This window comes from Grammomys surdaster, unplaced genomic scaffold, assembly GCF_004785775.1.
Source record: "Grammomys surdaster isolate TR1022 unplaced genomic scaffold, NIH_TR_1.0 130, whole genome shotgun sequence".
NCBI lineage: Eukaryota > Metazoa > Chordata > Mammalia > Rodentia > Muridae > Grammomys > Grammomys surdaster.
Window position 1 is genome coordinate 6,440,871 of NW_021604588.1, and position 16,646 is coordinate 6,457,516.

At 45.4% G+C, this 16,646-nt stretch overlaps 1 protein-coding gene across 1 annotated transcript; it reads left to right on the forward strand.

Annotated features, from left to right (window-relative positions):
- Positions 1-671: 671 nt before the first annotated feature.
- Serpinc1 (serpin family C member 1) lies at positions 672-15,166 on the forward strand. The gene is made up of 7 exons (XM_028759006.1): positions 672-801; positions 2,993-3,362; positions 6,773-6,988; positions 8,468-8,605; positions 10,443-10,833; positions 12,637-12,701; positions 14,684-15,166. The coding sequence occupies exons 1-7, from the start codon at positions 761-763 to the stop codon at positions 14,858-14,860; spliced, it is 1,398 nt and encodes a 465-aa protein (XP_028614839.1). The 5' UTR covers positions 672-760; the 3' UTR covers positions 14,861-15,166.
- The last annotated feature ends 1,480 nt before the right edge of the window (positions 15,167-16,646 follow it).

Sequence of the window (16,646 nt, forward strand, 5' to 3'; positions counted from 1 at the left end):
AAAGAAAGAAAGAAAGAAAGAAAGAAAGAAAGAAAGAAAGAAAGAAAGAAAGGAGAGAGGGAGGGAGAGAGGGAAGGAAAGAAAAGAAAAGAAAAAGAAAGGAAGGAAGGAAGAAAGGAAGGAAGAAAAAGAAAAAGAAAGAAAGAAAGAAGAAAGGGAAAATATTTCAATAGTTGCTGCTCTTGCGCACAGTAGGGGAAACAGATGTGGAGGCTCACATCTGTCATCCCAGCCCTAGGAAGGTAGAGACAGGGGGAGCAGGTGTTCAAGGTCAGCTTTAGCTACATAACAAACCTGAGGCTAGCCCATCAGAGGCAGGCAGGAGCAATAAATCAGGTGTTCCCAGTCATAGCCCTTCACTTCTGCTCTCTCCTGACTCGAGGCAGTAGACCTTTTCTCCACAGATCCCTCCTAAGGTCAGGAACCTCCTAAGCGGTTTGAATTCTCCATGGCCTCCCCTTTTCCTTATAAAGATGAGGGAAGAATGAAGGGCTGCAGGCAAGAAGAGGGGGTCACACTTTCCCTAGGCCTGACTGAACTTTAACTTTTCTATTAACTAAACAACACGGAGTTCTTCTATGCTTTGCTTAACCCTGGGAACTGGTCATCAGCCTTTGACCTCAGCCCTCCTCTCCTGACCAGCTCCCTCCCCCACCTGGCCTCTGGACCTCTCTCAGATTTAAAGGAAAGAACCAGTTTTTGGAGTGATTGTCTCAGACAGCACCGTCTCCCCTGGCCCTTCTCTGTAGAAGCATCGGGCATGCATTCCGCTGGGATAGGAAGCGTGGCAGCCAGTGAGAGGTAAGGGTGGGCGTCCCTCTGTCAGCTCTTGTGGGTTCTCTGACCTCTGAAGGACTCTCAAGGATGACCTCTGATGTTTCTGAGACGACCAGGCCCTCTCCCTGGTAGTTAGTCAAAGGCCTTTTTGGAAGACGGCACTTCACCTAAGACACACCTGAGGTTCTAAGCTCCTTCAGAAACAAGTGGTGCCTCCCTCGAGAAGAGATGGGCAAGCCAGAGCACCCTTCCAGGGCAGCCTCCTAATCTGCTTTCTGCTCCTCTTCCTACTCAGCTGCCCCCACCTGCCTCTGTGACCCCTGACTACCTCCCAAAGCCTTGTGTTCTTTCAGGACTCCCTTCTGGGTGCCACACCCTTCCTGAGGCAGGTTGCTGGAGGAAGCTGGAGGTGGCCTGCCCACTGTGCTCCTGCTTAGGCCCAGCAGCGCTCAGGGCCCTTGGCTTCTATCCATATCTCCAAAGGCACCCAAGCACAAAATGGGACAGACGGGACAATAGGATGGTTCTCTCTCCACTCCTTCACCTCTCTCCTTCCCTCACCTCTCTCCCCCCTCCCCCAGCCCTCTCTCCCCTCCTCCTCTCTCCCCCCTCTCTCTCCTTCACTCCTCTCTTTCTTCCCCTCCCCATCTCCTTCCCCTCCCTCATCCCTCTCTCTCCTCTCCTTCCCCCTTCTCTCCCCTCCCTCACCCTCTCCCCTCCCTTTCCCCTCCCTCTCTCCCTCACCCCTTTCTCTCCTCCCTCTCCCCTTCACCCCTTTCCCTCTTCTTCCTCACCCTTCTGTCCCCTCCCTCCCCCTCTCTCCCTCCCCCCCCTCCCCCATCCCCCTCTCTCCCCCCCCCCCCCCCCCCCACCCCTCTCCTCTTGTCACTCTGTTTGGTGTCAGACCACACAAAAGTCCACGCATCCTTTGGCTGTCCTCACCCTCCAGTTAGCCCATCTCCTACTTAGCAGACTCCTTGCCTGACTTTTTCTTCCAGAAGGGACTGGAAAGACTAGTGCTTAGATGCAGACTCCTTCCTCTAGACGTGGGCACCCCAGGGCACCTGGAGGTAGAGAATTTACTTCTTGGTTATTACTTTATTGAGTATCCACATTCTCTTGCCAATCTTGCTATTTCATTTTTTTTTTTAATTGAGGTATAATGTTGCCCAGGCTGCCCTCATGTTCGTGAGCCTGTTGCCTCGGCCTCCCAATTGTCTACTAGCTCATGTTTTAGGAAGAGCTATCAAGCTGGGCATGGTAGTGCATACCTATAACCCCAGCATTTGGGATCTGGGGAAAGGAAAATCACAAGTTCAAGGTCACCCTCAGCTACATATCAAGAATGAGGCAGCCTGGGCTACTGAGACCCTATTAATCCCCAACATCCTCAAAGTGAGATTATCTTTACTTTTTAGTGACCCATGTTAGAAACTATCAAAAAAAAATTTCAGGGGACAGAAAATAAAGAGAGCAGAAGTAAGGTGGGGGCAGTAAAGGTCAGAGGGTAAGGAAGTAGTATTCATTGCATCTGGGGTTTGACTCAATGAGGAGGGGGAGAGGAGGGGTCTGGGTGACTTTCAGGTTTCTAGACTGGTGTCAGGATCTACTGGGTTAAAGGATAGAAGAGCAGGTGTGTGTGTGGGGGGGGAGGTGACAGCTCAGCAGGTTACTCCTCACGATGGAAGTAGTGGGCCTTCTAGCCTGAACTGCCCGGCCGGCCAGTAGTAAGTCTGGCCGTCTGAGTGCTGGCTGGGGCCTCAGAGCTGGGGCCGCAGGGCTGGGGCCGCAGGGCTGGGGCTGCAGAGCTGGGGCTGCAGAGCTGGGCCTTTCAGCCCCCAGCTGCTCCTTTGTTGCATTCATGCATTCTCTTACTCTTCTTAGCCAAAGCCTGTCCTTCAAGATTTAGGCTAAAGTCCATCCTTGTCTGGGGTTTCCCTGACCCCTTCAAGTGGCTCCCTTCGCTCTCCTGACTCTCTACCGGGCACATGTGGGCGTTCCATTCATCAGAGGAAACTGTGTTCTTCCTTAGCCTAGCATGGACACACACGCACGCACACGCATGCAACTGTGTCCAGGCAAGGAGCCTAGGACTGGTCTTGTCCTGGACACGAATGCTTAGCTCAAAGGCCAAGAAGGCCAGAATCCTATGCTTCTCAGGAATAAGACTGTGGTGGTCAGTGGGGACAGGGAGTCACGGTTCTGTCCCTTGTAGGAAGCTTTGTCTCCTCTCTCTGCTACTCATTGGTGCCTTGGGCTGTGCTATCTGTCATGGGAACCCTGTGGACGACATCTGCATAGCGAAGCCCCGAGACATCCCCGTGAATCCCATGTGCATTTACCGCTCCCCTGCAAAGAAGGCCACTGAGGAGGACGGCCTAGAGCAGAAGGTTCCGGAAGCCACCAACCGGCGGGTCTGGGAACTGTCCAAGGCCAATTCTCGATTTGCCACTAACTTCTATCAGCACCTGGCAGACTCCAAGAATGACAACGACAACGTTTTCCTGTCACCCTTGAGCATCTCCACGGCTTTTGCTATGACCAAGCTGGGTGCCTGTAATGACACTCTCAAGCAGCTGATGGAGGTACAGTGTAAAGCCCTCTTCCTCTTTCCTTGCCGGGGGAGCGTGTCTTGGACTTCCTTATGTCACACATCAGGTTGTGAGGGAACCTCACTGTGAGTTAGATTTTCTTTGAATCACTACTTCATGTGTTAGGATAATTTTTTAAATGATTTTTTTTAGGTGCATTGGTGTTTTGCCTACATGTGTATCTGTTGGATCCCTTGGAAGTAGAGTTAGAGACAGTTATGAGATGCCATGTGGGTGCTGGGAATTGAACCCTGGTCCTCTGGAAAAGCACCCAGTGCTCTCAACTGGGTTGTCCAGCCCTGGATTTTTTTTTTTTAAATAACTCTAGTTTTTGAGAGTTTTGAGGGTTTTTTTCTAACTGTATAGCCCGGGGTGACCCCACACTTAGTATATGTAGGTCTAGTTGGTCTCGAACTTGTGATGATCACCTGGCCTCAGTTTCATGAATAGAAGAATTACAAGTGCTAGCTACCATACGGCTAATTATTTTTTTTAATTAGGCAAGGAGTCATTACCTGGATGTCTTCCTCATAAATGTTTCCTATTCCCTCCCATTTAAAAATTATTTTACTCTTTATTACTTGAGGAGGAGCACACATGTGCCATGGCATGTGTGTGGAGATCACAGGACAGCTTTCAAGAGCCGGTTCCTTCCTCCTCCCTTATTGATGGAGGCTCTCTCTTCTGCACACTGCATAGTCCAGGCTAGCTGCTCTGTGAGCTTCCAGGTGACCTCTACCTTCCATACTGCTATGGGGGTGTTGGGATTATAGATGTAAGCCACTGATGTGGCTTCTTGTAGGCTCCAGGGGCCAAATGCAGACTGTCAAGCTTGATAAGCAAATGCTTTTATCTGCTGACTCATCTCGATAGTGCATATTCTGTGCTATTCATAGAGGAGAAGGCTGGTAGGCTGGTATCAGTCATATTCTCTCTCTCTCTCTCTCTCTCTCTCTCTCTCTCTCTCTCTCTCTCTCTCTCTGTTTCACTCACATTGCTCTTGAACTTGGGGTCCTCCTGCCTCTACTTCCCAAGTACTGGGATTACAGGTGTGTACTATGTTCAGTTACTTGTATATTCATTCATTTGATTGATTTGATATGTTTGTTTGTTTTTTAAATCCAATACTACCTCTATGCTGGATGCTGGATCCAGCCATATGCTGGGTGAAGACTCTAGTCCCTGCCCTGGTAGGGAAAGACAATTTGCCATCCAGTGAGCTCAAGCAGATTGGCGTTTGGGGTAGATTCTAGGGGTCTGGATAGAGAGACCTGGATCCCATGAAGCTGAGAAGCCTCCAAGAGACAGACTGTTTTGGAACTACTGCGGTATTGATCACTTCAGATCAGTGGTCCCCCCACCCCTTTTTGGCAGGTCAGGGAAGAAGGGGGATAAAGTGGAACAACAAGAAATGTCATGACTTATGTAGGCCCTGGTAGCACTCTAAGCCGTGGAGAGAAACATGAGGTCCTTACTCTGCCCTTGACTTCACTGTCCCGCTGGCTTTCTTCAGGTGGGATCTCACTCTGGAAACAAAGATAAATGGCAGGAAGGCAGAAGCCCCTCCAGCATGGCACACAGTGTCTTCTGAGTCCAAGACACAGAAGTCCTGGAGTTAGGAAGGTTTGCTTCCCTTTCCTCAAGGGGCAAGCTTCCACTGAACACCACTCATGTGTTCAGACTCAGTCATAGGGTTCTCTACACCTCCACTCCACAGAAGGACTAACTTTTAGAGGCCCTGTATTCTGCTTCTGCTGTCCCCAGCACAGCGCACAAGAGACTGTCCTTGCCCTGTTCTGTGTTCCTGATGCTCTCATGAATGAATGATGGCTGGCAGCACATCAGAACTTCTCCTGTGGCTTTCGTACACACAGGCATCAGTCTCCAGCACTTCCTATATTCTGTCACTGTTCTCTGAATGTGAGCTTAAACATAACCTTTCCTATAAAAACAAATGAGAGCTGGAGACACGGCTAAATGGTAGAACACTTGGCTAGTAATATGCAGAACTTGGGGGTTAGTCTCTAGCGGTGCAAAATAAAAGCAGAAAGAAAAGCCTACCAGAGGCAGAACAACACTTCGAATCCACACGCGTCCTCTGAGCCCCTTCTACGTATCTTACAATGTATGATGTCAAACACAGAAAAATGGAGTATGATTCTCTCTAAAGCAAAGGGAAACCTAGAGAGCGTTTAGTCACAAGTGATAAAAAAGGGACCTGGGGACAGGATTGGTAAAGTGCTTTGCCTTGCATGTACCAAGTCCTGAGTTTGAGCTCCAGAACCTATATACACGGGCATGGTGCACATGCCTGTTAATTCCAGGGAGATAGAGATGGACAGATAGATCCCTTGCTGGCCAGCCATCTTACCCTAATCAGCTAGCTCCAGACCATAGAGAGACCCTGACTTATAAGGGAGAAAGGTGGGTCTAGAGAGACAGCTCAGAGGTTAAAAAAAGCTCCCCTTTCTTCCAGAGGACCCAAGTTAGATGCCCCAGCACCCATGTCTGGCAGCTCATAACCTGTAACTCCAGCTACACAAAATCTAGTACCTTCTTCTGGCCTCTTGAGGCACCCACATGTACGAGGCATACATCCCCCCCCCAATAAATACATGTTTTTATAAAAGGAAAAGAAGGTGTATATACCTGAGTAACAATATTCGAGGCTGTCCTCTGACCCTGACGTGCATGTGCGTTCGTGCCCGTGTGCTCACGGGCACACACACAGCACAGAGTGCACGCCAGAACACCAGGGAAACATAAACGAAGAAAAAAAATAAAACCAAAAGGCCTTTTCCCACCTGAGGAGTGAGCACAGAGAAGTGGGGGAAGGAGCCATTTTGTGCTGGCGATGAAGAAGGTGGCTGTGCAGGTTTATGGCAGCTTCTATGGCTCTGGCTGGCAAGTGTGTAGCTCTTTATGTCCCTTTTAACCCTGAGTCTCTGATTCTGGGCTCGTTTATTTCTTTGTGACACAATCTTTTCCTCTCTCAGCCTTTCTACAACCAGTATTCCAGAGCCCTCAAGAGTGGTGATCCAAGCAAATGCTCTGAGAATGCTTGTTACAAGGAGATGCACTATCTAGGTTCCTTTAGGTGTCTGTAACTACCAAGAGGACATCTCTTTTCACAGTGAGAAGGCAACCTGCATTGGTCTACAGTCCCTTAAAGACCCGATGGTGTTCCTGTCTCTTGATCTTTCCCCACTATGTTTCCTGCCTTTTATTCTTTTTTCCTGCATATATTCATTTTAAAAACATGAGCCGAGGGTTTATGCTGTGCCAGGCACTATGCTGGAAGGAACTAACAGCTGAGATGGCTCTTGGACCAGCACTGTACTCTGCACCCATGGTAACTGACTGCCCAACCACACCGCCAACCCATTTTCTTTTGTCATTTATAGGTTTTTAAATTTGATACCATCTCCGAGAAGACATCCGACCAGATCCATTTCTTCTTTGCCAAACTGAACTGCCGACTCTATCGAAAAGCCAACAAGTCTTCTGACTTGGTATCAGCCAACCGACTTTTTGGAGACAAATCTCTCACCTTCAACGAGAGCTATCAAGACGTTAGTGAAGTTGTTTATGGAGCCAAGCTCCAGCCCCTGGACTTCAAGGTGAGTTGTAGGTGTCAGAGTCCCTGCCACTCAAACTGAGAAGGGAGAGAAACAGGATCCAAATAAACACTACACTACTTGCCAATGGCTGGTGGAGGCTGAGGACAAATCAGAACTCACGGAACACGTCCTTGGTTAAGGCTTCACCGAGCAATGCTCCTCAAGCCGCCACGTATAGAGGCTTCTCTCAAGAAGTTATACAAGGGATTACTTTTTATTTCATCTACCAAGTTCAAATATGTCATGGTCAAATCAAATTGGTGCATGATGTGTGTGACATGATCCCTTGGAGGTTCACGAGGCACACAAGCCTACTAAGTGTTTTGAGGAAGTAATAGAGCAAAGAAATACCTTGATTTCTGTTGTAGTTACTGCTCTATTGCTGTGAAGTGCAAGACAACTCTTATAAAAGAAAGCAATTCATTGGGGTGGACTTATATAATTTTAGAGTGTGAGTCCATTTCCTTTATGGCAGGAAGCATGGTGGCAGGCAGGTATGGGGTTGAGAACTTACTTCCCGATCCACAGGCAGACAGAGAAAAAGAGAGATGCTGGGACTGGCAAAGCCCACCCCAGTTATGCGTCTCCTTCTCTTAATCCTTTTCAAAAATCCTTAATCAACGGGGGACTAAGCATGCAGTTATGAGCCTCGGGGCTGTTTTAACTTACCTCCATAGCATCATTCTGTCAGCACTTCCTTTTCTTTCTTTCTTTCTCTCTCTCTCTCTCTCTTTCTTTCTTTCTTTCTTTCTTTCTTTCTTTCTTTCTTTCTTTCTTTCTTTCTTTCCTTTTCTTTCAGAGCTGAGGACCAAACCTAGGGCCTTGCACTTGCTAGGCAAGCGCTCTACCACGAAGCTAAATCCCCAAACCCTTTTTCCTTTCTACCCCATCCCTGACCCCCAGACAGGGTTTCACTATGCAGCCCTGACTGACTTGGAACTCACTCTACAGAACAGGCTAGCCTTGCGCTCTCAGAGATCTGCCTCCCAAGTGCTGGGATTAGAGATGTGAGGCACCACTAACTGGTCAGCATTGTCTACATTTCTGTGACTACAGGCACTGGCCCCTTCCATCCTCTTAACTGTGCCATCAGGCATTTCCTCCCACAGACTGTATGGAGATTAAGCTTCTATGAGTTTAGGGTTTCCGAAGTCAGAGTAGGTAACATCGCGTACCTTCCATTCTTCAGCCTGTCTTCCCCTTTCATCTGTACTGTGTCTCCTCTTTCTTTTTGTGCTTATAGCATTTATTGATGGACTGGGCTTTGAATATGATCCCTGTCATGACAAAAGATTAATGCATGAAAAAAAAAATTAGTGACTGCATTGGATGACAGAGAGTTCTTGGGAGTGGGTTAAAGTGATGACTTCTTAACCAATCACCAGAAAATATTGGGCAAAGAAAATTCTGCACTGGGAACTTGAAAGTCAGAGGTATTGAGTTGAACAGGTGGGTAGTATTATTTCTTGTTTTCCTTAGGAGAATCCGGAGCAATCCAGAGTGACCATCAACAACTGGGTAGCTAACAAGACTGAAGGCCGCATCAAAGACGTCATCCCCCAAGGTGCCATTAACGAGCTCACTGCCCTGGTGCTGGTTAACACCATTTATTTCAAGGTACTTCAGCTGGTCTATTAAGTATTTGCAGCCAGACCCCTCCTGAAATAGTTCATGCATAGTCTAGGCAATCATATAAATTTGCTGAGAGCTCAGAGGTACAGAGGTTTAGTAGTGTCCCCAGGCTAGGGCAGACTGTGTGAACTTACTAACCCAAGAATTCTTCAAGATGTGATAAATTTTCATACTTGTGTGACAATTTCTGCCATTCAATTAATGTTTTCTTTTTTCCTTTCTTTTTTAAATTATGAGACAGGGTATTATGTAGTTCTGGCTGTCCTGGAACTTGCTAAGTAGACCAGGCTGGCTTCAAGCTCACAGAGATTCACCTGCCTCTGTCTCCCGAGTGCTGGCATTAAAGGCACGTGCTGTCACAACCAGGTCTGTTAATGTATTTAAAATCTGAAATAAAATGATTTTACTGACAATCGTCAGTGACGGAGTTCCCTACTGCCAAGAGCAATTTCTATTTAACATGGCTCCTTGGGGTTCTGAAGCTCCAGAGGCTGGGCTCACCCAAGAATAAGAAGAGGCCTGTGATGTTACCATGTATATTTTCCTCACAGAGTCCAGGGTTCTGAGGACTGCTTTAATTTGATTACATTTGAAAAGGAGCAGGGGGAGGACAGTGGGGGAGGATCATCCCCGAAGAGCAACTGGAATTGTGACATGTGCTGTCTGCATTCCTCCTTTGTCCATGTGGAATGGAGACTTAGCCAGCCATGTCAATCACTCTGCCTCTTGAAGCTGCCTTTCCACAGTGTGCTGTTACCCCTTACTGTTTATGGAATGACTTGCTATTTGTTAACACTCTAGATCCTCATACCACTGAGAGTGAGACCGTGGGCTGTCTACGCAGTATGATTTCTTTGTTTTAAAGCTTGACTGCTTGTTTCTAAGTGTATGAGTTCGTGTGAGTTACTGGGGGGCTTTCCTATGGCCCATTTCTGCATGTATAAAATGGTAATGAGGATTGACCTACTTTATAAGTTTACTAAAAGGTTAGAGTAGGTAACACAGGTGAAATACTTAGGTGTTACACATGCTTAGAGCACACAGTTAACATTGTAAAGTTGTTGGCTCTTTCCAGTGCCTAACTCATGGGTGAGAAACCACCTCTCAGAAGAGTTAAGTGACTCATCTCAAGAGCAAAGAGCCAGAGAACAATAAGGAATGATAAGGAATGGGGCAAGAAGCCAGCCAGGATTGCTGTTTGAGTCTGGCCTCTATCTAAGTCTGTAGGGACAGAGCACAGAGTTCTGGAGGTTGGCTCTGGAAAACAGGCTGGTAGACAGCAGACAACAGGAAACAGAGTGAACTTGCAAAGAAGAGTGTAGGCTATTCTAAGGGTTAGACCTTCCTGACTTAAAAAAACAAAAAGCAGATGACAACAACAATAACAAAAATAACAACAACAATAATAACACTGGGCTGGCAAGATGGCTCAGCTGGTAAAGGTGCTTGTCACCATATTTGGCAACCTGAGTTCCATCATGGAACCCACATGGTGGGAGGGAAGAACCATTTCCTGAACGTGGATAAATTGTCCTTTGATGTCCACATACACACAGTAGCACGCTCCCCCTCTCAAATGTTAAAAAAAGGCAATATTGATGGGAATATAGAGAAACATAGAAAAAACACAGAACGAAACACACAGAAATAACTGCATCACTCAGACATAGTTATTAGCCTTTTAACACATATTAATTTTTATCTAATAACTATATTTATATGTTGGTGCAATCAGATAATATAATTATGTCCCATATCAATAAGTATCCTGCTAGGATAGTTTTGTTCTTGCTTTATGATTCTCCCACTTGACATCTTTCAGGGCTTGTGGAAGTCAAAGTTCAGCCCTGAGAACACAAGGAAGGAATCGTTCTACAAACTTGATGGGCAGTCATGCCTAGTGCCTATGATGTACCAGGAAGGCAAATTCAAATACCGGCGTGTAGCAGAGGGTACCCAGGTGCTGGAGCTGCCCTTCAAGGGGGATGACATCACCATGGTACTCATCCTGCCCAAGCCTGAGAAGAGCCTGGCCAAGGTGGAGCAGGAACTCACCCCAGAGCTGCTGCAGGAGTGGCTGGATGAACTGTCGGAGATGATGCTTGTGGTTCACATGCCCCGCTTCCGCATCGAAGATAGCTTCAGTCTGAAGGAGCAGCTGCAAGACATGGGCCTCATTGATCTGTTCAGCCCCGAGAAGTCCCAACTCCCAGGTTGGTATAGGAGAGAACCACTTCCTTTCCACTCCAAGGTGGTTTAACCAAAAACAAGAGAATTCAAGAAAGTACAGGAAAGAGTGCCAAGTCAGGGCACCAGGATTCTGATTGAGGCTTTCTGTTGAGCCTGGGGCGACCTCTTTCCCTTACTATCCTCTCTGTGAAAGAGAGTGTTTGCTCTTGTTTCCAGGAGTCCAACCAGTATGTCTGTCACCCCATGAATCTGTATCTAACAGGGGAGATCGAACCAGGTGGGGAAGAATTTGAAAATACATTGGAATTCAAAGAGACAGGCATGCCGGTCGGTGGTGGCGCACGCTTTTAATCCCAGCACTTGGGAGGCAGAGGCAGGCAGATTTCTGAGTTCTAGGACAGCCAGGGCTACACAGAGAAACCCTGTCTCGAAAAACCAAAAAAAAAAGCAAAAAAACAAAACAAAACAAAACAAAACAAAACAACAACAACAACAAAAAACAAAGAGACAGGCATTAAAAGCAAGGCATGCTGAGACCTGTAATTCCAGCATTGGGAGGTAGGGTAGAACGTAAGAGTGTTCCAGGCCAGCCTAGGCTATATAACAAGAGCTTGTCTTGAAGGTAAATAAAATAGAGCCTAGAAAGAGATCTTAGCAGTTAAGAACATATATTATTATTATTGCAGAAGACCCAGGATCAGTTTCCAGAGTCCATAGTACACAGCTGACTCTGTAGGCACCTGCATTATTCATAAACACACACACACACACACACACACACGCACGCACGCACGCACGCACGCACGCAAATAAAATAAATCTTGAATAAGATAAAAATAAAATGTGATACTAAATTAAAAATGAATCTTAGCTGGGCATGGAGGTGCATGTGTTTAATACCAACACTTGAGAGGCAGAGGCAGCAGATCTCCGAGTTTGAGGTCAACTTGATCTACAGAGTAGGTTCTTGGATAGTTAAGGCTACACAGAGAAACCTTGTCTTGAAAAAAAAACAAAATAAATAAGTAGATAAATAAATTAATAAATAATTTTTAAAAACTAGTCTTAAATTCCTTTTTGTTTTTTCTTTTTTCTTTTCATTGAGACAGGGTCTTATATAACCCAGGTTAGCCTGGGATCCACTATAGAGCTAAGACTGGCTTCATATTGATTGTGCTCTCTCTACCCCGAGAGCTGTTTAATCCCTTGAATCATGTATACAAGGTATACCACCATATGTGGCAAGATCTTTTACTTATTAATACACTTACTTATTTGTTGTTATGTATGGTATGTGTAGAGGAATGTACAAGTGTGTGCATGGAGGTCAGACGACAACTTTCAGGGGTTCGAAACCATGTGGAGCCCTGGGATTAAATTGAAGTTGTTAGGGTTAGTAGCACATTCCCTTACTCAATGAGTAATCTCACTGTCCCACAGAGCTGGGTTTGGTGACACACAATTATAATCTCAACACTCAAGGCCAGTTCACACTACACAAAGATTCTAAAAATGACTTCCATCAAGTAGTTAGATTTATCTTTATTGGGCTATCTTTAGCTTTGAGAGCCAAACCTCTTAAAAATGTTACCAGACTGGAAAGACATATTTTTTCTAGATATAGGAAAGTTTTTCTTTAAGAACAGAGTCCCACCCTTCCATCTTCCCAAAAAAAGTTGACATCAGATTAAATTCACAAGATCCATGTCAAAGAAGCCAAAATAACTCACCGTGTTTAAGAGGTATCCATTGCGGAGGTGAGTAGGGAGGCTCAGGAATCTGCTTCTCAAATCTCAGCGTTCCCCCTGTACTGTTCTTCCTTCCAGGGATTGTTGCTGGAGGCAGGAATGACCTCTATGTCTCCGACGCATTCCACAAAGCATTTCTTGAGGTGAGTACAGCTCCCGCCACCCTCTGACTTTTGTTTTTGTATTTCATCAATCTATGTTCCTGGAGTTTCCTGCAGCTCTTCTGGTGGAGACAGCAGGTCTATTAGCAGCAGAGGACTGTGGCAGAGGCATCTCTGCAGTGTCCCTCTAAATCATGTACACATGTAGAAGCGTGTAGCCTTCTCCATGAGGTCTGCCTCAGTATGACACTTCAAGGAAATCCTCATGCTTCAGCTGTTTGACCTTCTCTCCTGCTAGAGAGGCATATTTAGTGCGTAGCCCAAGGAAAGGGAGCCAGCAAAGGCCATGGAGAGGGAATTCTGAGATGTTTCAGGAATGTGAAAAGCATGGAGTAAGACAGAAACTAATTCTGGACAGAATGAGAGGGACGTGTGCATAAGTGAAGAGGGTGAAGAGTAACTGAACAGAAGAAAAGGGGTTACTAATGAGTACGGGTCACCTTAGCATCAAGTGTATTCTAGAACTATCTCGATATAGAGCATTTCAGTTAGGTGGGCACACGCTGATCTCCTTGAGAAAGTGTAACTACACACAGTGGTGTGCTGAGACTGAGAAGTCCCAGGGAAGACACGAGTAGAGCAGTGTTCAGCCTGTCTTCCCACAACTGAGGTTCACAGAGAGTCGTGTTAGCTAAGTCATGACAGGTTGTAGAAGTTCTGGTTCTTAGGTACTGAAGTGTGGAGCCACAGCTTTAGGTGGAGATCCTTAAGCCTGGAGACTGAAGGATGGAGTCTGAGAATTTGTTAATTTGTTTCTTTTTGTTGATTTTTTTTTTTTTTTGAGAAAGGGGTTCTCCCTGTAGCCCTGGTCATCCTAAAACTTGTTGGAGAATCTGTTAACTTTATACAGATCCTTGGGAGATTTTTACAATTAGGTTTGAGGCCCAATGGTGTAGCTGTTTTTCATGGAGGCTAAGACTGTGCACAGAAGGAGATGAGCCAATGTTAGACAAAGCTTACAGGACTTTGGTTTGCAAAGAAAGGCTGAAGTCAGAGAAATGTTCAGAGTATCATGCCAGAGAACTAATTCTAGTATCTAAGTAAGCTTAGTGGGAACTGAAGGAAGCAGAAGGATGAGGGACAGGAGGAGATAACCCGCTGGGTCACATCTTCACACTACTTAAAATTTAGTCCTAGAGTGAGCATGAAATAGATGTGGGACACCAAAGGGAAGGAAAAACACACACGCGCACGCACACACATACATTAACCAGCCCCTCAACGCACAGAGATTGCAAGTACTTTATTAATAGTCAGGGGCAGGAAGCAAAGGCAGGAGAATTGCCACAAGTTCCTGGCCAGCCCGGTCTATACAGAAAGTTAAAGGCTAGCAAGGTGTACACACATACACACACAAGAAAGGGAACCAGGAGTAGTCACCTGACACAGCATGATCTTAAATGGCAGGCTAGCCTCAGTACTAGAATGCCCAGCAAGATTCTATCCCAGAGAGGTCAGTAATGTCAACAGTTGTCGTTTTCTGAAGGTGTCCCTTCAGATGTGTCATTGTTCAAATACTGCTTTTTCGGTTATTACTCCAAGGAAAATATCTCACTCAACTGTAGAACTATCTTTTCATAAGCCACAGGTTCTTAGTGGCTTTTGGGGGTAGTTATAGCCTGGATTTCTTTATGCTTCAAGAGTGAACCTATTTAAATTGCACATCTCCAATTTTGAGTCTGAATTTCTCTTAGCAGTTGGCTCAAAAACAATGCTCTGTGATAGTGTTCAACCATGCTACCCAGAATGTGACGCCTTGTTCAGGGATTACACTTGTGGAACTCTTGCAAGGCTTTGGATGAGCCCAGTGAAATTATACACGCACACACACTGGATATTAAGGTTTCTGGAGGGAACCATTTGTGTCCAAGTATTACCAGGGTGAGCTGCTGGGTCTGTGTGTGATTTATGTGCCTAGCATGGACTGTAGGGTAGCTAATATTTGTTTCCTATGTGACCTGCAGGTAAATGAGGAAGGCAGTGAAGCAGCAGCGAGTACTTCTGTCGTGATTACTGGCCGGTCACTGAATCCCAATAGGGTGACCTTCAAGGCCAATAGGCCCTTCCTGGTTCTTATAAGGGAAGTTGCACTGAACACTATTATATTCATGGGGAGAGTGGCTAATCCTTGTGTGAACTAAAATATTCTTAATCTTTGCACCTTTTCCTATTTTGGTGTTTGTGACTGGAAGAAAAAAAAATAAATACAACTGCCACCTCACAAGAATGGACTCTTCCACTTGAAGACACGAGACTGAAGTGCAGATGCTATTGGGGTACTCGGTAAAATGACATTTCATCTTGAGGATAGTGGGCATCTTGAAAGGGTAAAGGGACCTTAAATTTTCATTATTCCTCCCATACTACAAACTAAAAAGCAAAACAATCTCTAAATAGAAAAGACAGAGGTTCAAATAAGAGTATTAAACATTTTATTTCTCAAACCACTCACATGCATAATGTTTCTTATACAGTGTCAAAATAAAGAGAAATGCATTTTATACAAACAATTTCAAGTATACATTAATAGACTTCTCAGATTACTAGCCAAGTTGCTAAGATTTCATTCACATTGTTCTTAAAGCTGTTCAACAAGAAAGCTTTTGCTAACTGCTTTAAATATGTTTATATAAACCCACATCTTAACTCTTCTTTGAATCTCCCCCTCCCTTGACCCTCATGCCCCCCCCTCCCCAATAGGGCTCCAGGAGACATGCCACCCCTCCAAGAACTATTTATTGGCTTTTCCAGGAAAAGACAGAATCTACAGGAGGAGAGTTGGGGTCCCCTATCACACAAGGGAACCAAGCCCAGTACTTAGATGTGACACAATTCTAGATAATATTTTAGTGCCATTGTTTTTGCTTGATATTTAATCAAGAAAGAAAGAACTGACCACAAAACATGATTTTTTAAGATATAATTTGGCAGCTAAAAATTAGTTCAATGAAAATAAAATTTCCCCCAAGAAAAAAATTCCAAAATTGGGGTAGGTATGTTGAACTCTTATTTAGTGGTTCTTTTGCCCTTTGGCAGGGAGTACTTGGGGCAGCTTAAAAAACGTATTTTGTGTTCACATTAAGATATCTGTTACTGGGGCAGCAGTTGCCTAGCATATGTAAGGCCCTGGGCTCAATCCCCAGCACTATGGGGGTAAGGGACAAAGAAATGTGGTTAAACCTTACAGGGTCTGACAAGAGTTTTCCCTCAACTCTCCTCCTGAGTGATCTGGCTTCAGGGCCAGGAACAGCCACACTCCTTAGGAATTAAAGTGCATACTTCTTGTTTCTGTTTTTTTCAGTACGGGGAAGGGAGAGTTTACACTAACGTGATGATGAAAGGAGGCTGGGCAGAGGAAAGCCTACTCCTATATATAGGTATTTATAGTTAAGGTCACAACAAAAACCAAAGGCTTAGAAGGAAAGATGCACACAGCCAGCCCTGCCTTCTCCGAGGGATGGGAGCGCTACCCTGCTGTACTTTCTGAGGCATCTTTACTACTAACGGCAGAATTGCTTCAGATAAAAGACACAAATCTAAGTGTTAGACTCTTTTCATAGGGAGAAAACAGAAGGGAGTTAAAAATAATCTATCCCATTCCCATCCAGGACCAATGTTTTAGAAAGTGATTGTCTGTTTCAATATGACCTCTCCTTGATGAACTAGTGGAAACTAGTCAGATACCTGCTGCTTACAATTACTATTGTGTCAGCTTCAGAAACAGGAGGAGGCTGCAGTTTGATTCCCGCTGTCACTCAGTAGCAGCTGAAGTGAAATCTGTGATTTCATAATGTGACAACTATAACCCAAATCTAATTTTGTTGCCTTGTATTTTATGGCGGTTTCTTGGGATGAAAACCCCCGACATTCTCAAAGAGAAGTTAATGCTACATTATAAGCTGTGTGAAGAAGCAATGGGCTCATGAT